Source organism: Rattus rattus, chromosome 17, assembly GCF_011064425.1.
Source record: "Rattus rattus isolate New Zealand chromosome 17, Rrattus_CSIRO_v1, whole genome shotgun sequence".
Lineage (NCBI taxonomy): Eukaryota > Metazoa > Chordata > Mammalia > Rodentia > Muridae > Rattus > Rattus rattus.
The window spans coordinates 28,665,045-28,672,739 of record NC_046170.1 but is presented as its reverse complement, the minus strand read 5'-3'; the positions used below and the strand labels follow the sequence as shown (position 1 = coordinate 28,672,739).

The 7,695-nt window shown below is 45.1% G+C and overlaps 1 protein-coding gene across 1 annotated transcript in view; it reads right to left on the bottom strand.

Annotated features, from left to right (window-relative positions):
- Positions 1–923: 923 nt before the first annotated feature.
- Zfhx3 (zinc finger homeobox 3) overlaps positions 924–7,695 on the bottom strand; it is a 242,034-nt gene continuing 235,262 nt past the window's right edge. Inside the window, 2 exon segments of the mRNA XM_032887527.1 lie at positions 924–5,873; positions 5,875–7,013. Of these exon segments, the coding sequence (XP_032743418.1) occupies positions 5,283–5,873; positions 5,875–7,013 (1,730 nt within the window). The 3' untranslated portion in view covers positions 924–5,282.

The following is a 7,695-nucleotide window of genomic DNA, read 5'->3' as shown; positions in this document are numbered from 1 at the left end:
CTTTGAGCCCTGGCCATAGATGCAGCTTCCTTCTCTGCGTCCAAGCACTGCTTGTGAAGTTGCAGACTGAGAGTTTGAGTTAATAGGGTCCCTGCTGCCTCTCGAATGTCACTGCATGAAGCAAGGTTGGGGCTGGGGGGGGGGGAGAAGACAGCAGCTGTCTGAGGCAACAGAAGAGAGCTCCTTAGCTTAACACCCTGCAAGAAAAGGTCCCTGCTGGCCACGGGCTGATTCTGCAGCCCTGCAATGACATAGCCAGTTTGCATTAGCACCCAAATCCAGCTGCTAGATTTCTCTAAATTATTTATTAGCCATGGCTAATAAATTAGAGATGAATTAAAGGCCTTTGGGCTCTCTCATGGATATGATCCTCGTTAATGAATCTCAAGCATTCTACTGTAAAGCGGAAGGCTTCCACGGGGGCTTCTGTCATGTCTTGGTCCCTTGCATGGAGGGATAGCCTATATTTGGGTATCGCTGCTTCAAATCCTCTTACTAGAAGCTGAGACAAGCCCTTTACTAGGACGAGTAAGCTATTTGGTCACTCGATTCGCTTCCTTCTGTCATAAACACCAGATTCAGTGCCACTTCAGAACCTACCTCTCTCCTGATCACCAGCAAAATTTCTTCGCTTCAGGTTTGCAGCTGGAATCTCGGATTTCCATGGGAATGTTTGAAGTAACAACCACTGGGGCTCTCTGAGGCGTCAGGCTTACTCTGGGCTAGTCTTCTGGCCCAAACACACACCAGTATAAAGACACCGAAGAGCACTTGTGGCCTTGTGCACCTCCCCATGCCCCTTTGGAGACATAACTTTGGCACACACAGCCTTAAGAGATAGATGGAATTTACACTTCCCCGGCCCTGGCCATCTCTTTCACGTATGCTCCCATACATGCGCAGAAATCTGGTAACAGACAAGGTCTTTTGCTCATATTTTTTTTAATGTATCACAATGAGCAGGAAACATACTTGATGAAATATTTTCAAAGGAGTATATTCAATTACCATCTACAATCAACTTAACTATGACAACAAAGTTTTTGTGACAAATTTCTTTTTCAGTTTGAGAGTCCCTTGCGGTTCGGTTAGTCTCCATGTATTTTGGTACAGTTCGAGATCAGCATTGTTACAGTAACAAAAAAGCTAACAAGACTACATTATAGAAAAACACCAAGAACATCATTTTTGGTTTCACTTGCTCTATTTTTTTTTTGTTTTTTTTTTTTTTTTTTTTTTTGTTTTTTTTTTTTTTTTTTTTTTTTAATGTTTTCTTTTTTGTTTTTTTTTTTTGTACATTGCAAAGGCTGTTCATATACCTCTTTACCTCAGGGTCACGTTCATTTATGCTTTCTTTCCTACCCAAACTTGCCCCCCCCCCCCAAAGAAAGTAAACAAACAAAACAAAAAACTAGTCAAAGCTTTGTTTCACAGTGGGCAGTACCTCAGCGCCAACCAACCAACTCAGTTTTATGCTTCTATTTAAAATGTTTTAATTTAATTTATTATTTAAAAAAAATATATGTCCATGAACATCAAGTGCACTGGCTTGGGTCACTGCCTCTCTCCTGCAACTTCCTGCCATGCCTGATAAACTCAGGTTTCAACACGTGCCGCCCGTTTTACTTTCCTTTCAATTGTGTAAAACTTTGGCCACATTCATCTTTTTAAATAGCTTTTAATTAAAAACAAAACGAAAACTTCCTAGATGCATTAAGTGTGTGAATGAGTGTGAGTGTGTGTGTGTTCCTTAAGTTTCTTTAGGGAGGGATAAAGGACGCATGAAGTGACTCCAATTCTGATAGGTATCTTGGTGCTGTGTGCCTAATAGTGTCTGGCAACAGCCACTTCATGAAAGAACTAAGGGGCAAAATTAGCCCCAATAACTTAAAAAAAAAAAAAAAAAAAAAAAAAAGAAGAAGAAGTGCCAATAGAAGTCACGAACTAGTTTTAAAGGTGAGTTGAGATGGTCCACTCAACGACTCGCTCCGACAGCAGGCAGGAGTAAACTCCCCGGGTGAGATCTGTCTACACAACTGAGCACTGTAGTTAACCAATGCCTTGTGAACTGCTACCGATCACAGCCACTTTGCCTTCTGGTTTTCACCATCACTGACTGCTTCGCTATTTCTGGGTTAGTGCTGAGAGTTTCTTCTTTGATGAACATGTAGGTGGGTTGGTGGTGCGGCTATAGAGGAATGCGTTCGTGAACCCACTTCGGGTTGAACCAATCCCACACCTCCTTTGAGGAATACTGACGGGTAGAAGCGTGCTTGGCCATTCTACCCAACCTTACCGTATTGTTGCCAAAACACACTCACAGGTCAAGGCATGGCACAGTGAAACACTGACAGTCACTGCCTCACAGAGGGAGGATGATTGTAGCTCAAAATAGAACAAAACCATTGGGGAAGGGCTGGCAGTTACAAAGAAACTTGAGGTTGGGGGCGGGGAGGGTAGAATTTGCACTATTACCAAGCGATATCATTTTAAACGACAGTTTTCAGAGAAGACCTAGCAGAATTTGACAGGTAAAGCTAGTGTTAAATTGTTAATTGGTATCACACAGAGAACCCAAAACAAACATTTTTCTTCTATAGATACAGACACAGTAACATACAACAGTTAAATGGCAAAAAATATATATATATATTTCATAGAGTTACAAACAAGATAAAATAATGGAAAACAAAAAAGCTGTACAACTTTAAAATTTAAAAGTGTTCATCTCAAAACACAGGGAGAAATACAAGAATTCTTGTTAAAAGGAAATAGGTATTTAAAACAGTAAGTGTTCTGTGTACTTGTTTTGACACCTTATGCTACAACTGGATACTGATATGAATAGTTAAGATGGTATTCTTTTAGTATTTCTACTTTTAAAAAATTAAAAAGGAATTTGCACTGTGCATCAGCCTAGTTAGAAATATGTACAACAGTTCAGGACCTACTCTTCAACTAAAAACAAATTCATAAAAATAGTCCCGGCTAAAAAAAAAAAAAAAAAAAAAAATGAAAAAAAAAAAATTTCATATCTTGGAATGCTCCAGTCTTTTGCAAAGTCGATGAATGGCTTCAGCACTGGGGGAGAAGCCCAGAAGGTGGCCAACGGAACCTGGATTCACAGTCTTCAAAGTTCCCTTTGAAACATAAGGAAGAGAGGGCGGGAAGAAGAGGAGGACTTCACACCTTGGGGGCAAGGGAGATTGTATCTGTTGGTGTTTGGCTATGAAAGTGAGGCAACAAAGCATCTATTTGTCTTCGAAACTTAGGTTTTAGCAGCACGAAGTTCTCCTTTCAAAGTTCAGACTTTTTTAAAGATGGCCAGGGGTGTGTGTTGAAGTGTGTTGTCACAGGACTTGGAACATTAACACAAGCACGTGCCTCGTGCACATGCTTCCTTCTCTGTTCTCCGGACATTGCTATCTGTCTTGTTGGCTGCACTCTGGATCGCTCGCCGCTCAGACTGCCTAACAGAAAGACAAAACTTTGAAGTAAAAAAAAAAAAAAAAACAAAAACGTGTCTTTTGGTATCTGGAATTGTCATTAACAACTGCCTCTCTGCTTGCAGAAGAAGCACGTAAGAACCTGGGAACTGTTTTGTGTTACTCTTTCTTTTATTAAACTAAGTCTTGTTTGTTTAAATCAGAAACAAATTCTCAAGTAACTAGAACCCTTTCCCCTTTTTCCTGCATCAGCAGTGAAAGGGTATGTCTTTGGAATTTTTTTTTAAAGCATGAAATTTCTTTTTTTTTTTTTTTTTTTTCTGAGAGGAAAGAAAAGACACAAACACAAAAATAAAATAAAATAAAATAAAAACAAAACCAAATTAATAGCCAAAAACGTCTTAGAAAGAAAAAGCACACAGCCCCAATTACACAAACTGAAACAAATGTTTTAGTTCAAGAAAAGAATACTTGAAGTGTTCACAGACCAAGGAGAGAGAGAGAGAGAGAGGGAGGGAGGGAGGCACAAAGAAAACGAAAGATAAATAAAAAATAAATGCTCAGGGCTATCTCAGGTAACTAGAATTAAATGTCTTTCAAAAGTCTCAACTCCCCAACAAAAATAATCTGTGAGAATCCTGACGATCCCTAGAATCCTCTGAAATCCTTTCTTTAGGTTTATAAAATAATTCTGCAGCCACCCTTCAAGAAATAAAGGTGACCACTTTAAGTGGGAAATTAGAGGATGGAAGTTGGGGGGAAGAGAGACCAAGTTGAATTAAGGGACAGAGGGAAGAGAAGCTGGGGTGAAGTAACAGACTGCAATCTATCCACTAGGGATGAACAAGACAACATCAAATGAGGAGCTGTCGCCGGACCACACAAAAGCTAATGTACAAAGGGTTTCAGTCTACCATACTGCTTCAGCTCGTCTCCCATGAAGCAATCTACTCAACACCAAAAATGGTCATACCTACCATAAATACAGAAAGTCAGTTTTTAAAACTTGTCTTCTTTTTTTTAAGCTACAAGTCCTCAACACTCTTTGTGTGTGGGTTTTTTTTTTTTTCTCTTCTGAAAGTGGGAGTGCTTAACTTTTCCCCTTGAAATTGGCTTCAGCAGAAAAGCTATTCTTAAAAATCCCCAGAAAACTAAAGCAGTTCACATTGTTTCTCTTGAATACTTTCTGCCCATTTTTTTTTTAAATTAACAAAACAAAACAAAACAAAATCTTTTTCTGGAACGAAAGAAAAAAAAAAACATAAAACAATGATTCTGAAAACAGAACGAAGTGTGACCGATTGACCTGAGAATAAAAAGACATTACATTTCTTCTTTTCTTTTAGCAAGCCATTGGTATCTGAATGCTAAGATAGCAAGAAATTTAAAACTGTAACAAGGTGGAGTGCTTTCCCATACAGTGCATGCCGGGCTCCTCTGTGCTATCAAGGTGGGGCAGTTCTCAAAAGGGGCAAATATACAAGGGGTTTAAGCTCCAACAATAGGCAGGCCCTGCGGACTTCAGTTTCCAAGACCAATAGTACCTTTAAAAGGACACAATTTAACAGGGTTAGGGTTTGTTTTTATTTTTAATATTAAAAGAAAAAAAAAGACAAGAATGTAAAATCACCGGCATAGATAGGTATATGGGAAAACAACCCACGCTTTTTTTTTTTTTTTTTTTCCTTTTTTTTGTTTTTGTTTTTTGTGTTTTTGTTTGTTTTTTGTTTTTTTGGTTAGAAGCTTTGGAATTGCAGTTAGTCTATTTTTGAAATTGGTTTGTTATTAATCTTTTTTCTTTATTTAAATTCATTTGTAATTGTTCATCTTCAAAGCTTACAATCTGAAGGTGTCCGTTCCTACACTGGTCAGACCACTGTCCTTGGGGCAGCTGGGGTCTTTGGGACCCTCCACCGGGCTCGCCGGTCCGTCGGACTTTTGGCTGAGATCCGTGTCAGACTCCTCCGAATAGTCGTCTGTTGGCATCGAGGGCTGAACCCCTGAGGTGCTGCATGAACTTGAGGTAACCGTTGAAGATGAGGAGAGAGGAGGAAAAGAAGGGGGCTTCGCGGCCGAAGCCCGGGAGCCCACTGGCGGCCAAGACTTCCTGGAGGCGTGGGGGGAAGCGGACGAGGACGGGGCGGCCGACGGGGGAGGGGGGCTGTCGTTTGAGTGAGCGGCAGACTGCGAGGTAGATGCGGTGCTAGGATCGGGGAAGCAGGCAGAGTGAGGTAATAAACTAGGGTGCTCTTTGGCGTTTCTTGCTGCTCTCGTGATTGTTCTGTGTTTGTGCAAGGCCGACTCGAGATGCTGACTCAGCGCTTCCTCCCCGCAGAGCGCGCTCTCGCACGCCAGGCAGTGGTACGAGCCGCCACCGCCGCCGCCGCCGCCGCCGCCGCCGCCACCACCGCCACCGCCACGCTGCCGGTGGGGCGTGAAGCACCATCTCTTGCAGGTTCACCACAGACTGGCCGAAGAAGCAGAGGGACTTCAGGTGGCTCCTCGCCGCCTCCTCGTCGCCGAAGCCCGCCTGGCACTTGCGGCAGACCAACTTGTACTGCACCTTTGGAACAATGAAGGGGTCACAGAGGGAGTCCGCACTTGCACTTTTGCTTTCTGCTTCTGGCTCTTCGGGGGGTTTCGGCAGGAGGGGGGACACCTCACGGGGGACGTTTTTCTGCTCTTCTGGTTTGGGGGATTCTTTGGCAGGGTCTTTGTCTGGGGAAGCAGGCCCCTGGGGGACTGGGGTTTGGCTTGCTTTGGGCTGCTGCTGCTGCTGTTGCTGCTGCTGCACTTTTTGTTGCTGCTGCTGCTGCTGTTGCTGTAGTTGCCGCTGTTGCTGCTGCTGCTGCTGCTGTTGTTGCTGCTGCTGCTGCTGCTGAATGGCCTCCTGCAGGCTCTGCTGGTATTGCTGGTACTGCTGCAGTAGTGAGCCCGGAGACAACCCCATCAGGGCCTGCGACAGGGCAGGGCTGTAGGGGAACAGGCCTTCCATGCCATACATCGGCTGCAGGTACCCGCTCTGCAGGGCGCCAGGGATCTGGGGGGCGTAGTAAGGAGAAAAGCCCGGTACGAAGTAAGGAAGGAACTGGCTCGTGAGCAACGCTGTGGGGTCTGAAGTCAAGGCCGCCTGCAGGGCCTGCAGCTGAGCAGGGTCCACCGTGTACTCCATGGCGGGCAGCGGGGCTGAGATGGTGGCCGTGGCCGCTGTAGGGGCCTCTCCTTTCTCCTTCTTGGGGACAGGTAGGGGTTCCCCTTTCCCTTTGTGTGCCTTCTCCTTCTCCTTTCCTTTCTCACCATCTTTGTCCTTCCGTTGCTGTGGTAGGGGAAGCTGTGGCGTGGGTATCTGCTGGGCTGCTGGCGGCGGCGGCGGCTGCTGCACCTGTGGCTGCGGCTGCTGGGGTTGTGGGGGTTGCTGAGGGGCCATTGCCATGGTGGCTTGTGCTGGGGTCGGGGAGCTCAGTGAGGCTGAGGACGGTTTATTTGGTAATCCAGATGTGGGGAGGCCGGGGGAAGGTACCGTTGTGCTGGGCAGACCCATCAGGTTCGGTTTAGGAGACGTTAAAGCTAAAAGGAATGGAGACAGAAGGAGAAATCACAGGTCAGTCTAGGGGTGGGTGAACCAGCAAGCCAAGGTGTTACACCCGTGCCTTCGGCGCGGTCACAGATGTCGGAACCCAAAGTGTCCTCTCCAAGCCAGTGTCGCCAACAGACAGACATACACCCTGCCATGCTCAGGATTAGTTGGCCAAGTCCTTTTGAATCAAGACCCAGACCTGGGTCAGCTTCCATTTGTGCCTCTTTAGAAAACCTTACGGCATCTCCCCGCGCAGTATCAACACTCACTATCTCACCCTTGCCTTGCCGCATATTTCCAGGTACCAGCACAGACTAGCTTCTAGCACCTGCGACTCGTGCACGTAAACCGAAGCCATCGTCAAAGTGCCATGGAACAAGAGTGACCACTGGATAATGCCTAAGCCAGAACCCCTAGATAGGGCCCCAAGGCCGCATGAACATACACAACAACTTCTACCCGAGTCATCATCCTGACCACGGTGGCTGAGTGGACGCTTCAGTAGGGTGGAGAGAAGATGAATGAGAAGGTGGAGAAAGAGTCTGGGAAGAAAGAGGCTACTCATTCAGGGAAAATTGCTCCAGCGCCTTGGGTCAGCTCCTGTGTAGGAGTTAAGTCTGTGGAGTAAGAATACCATATCCTCTAGCCTCTGTAAACAACACACAATGGGGC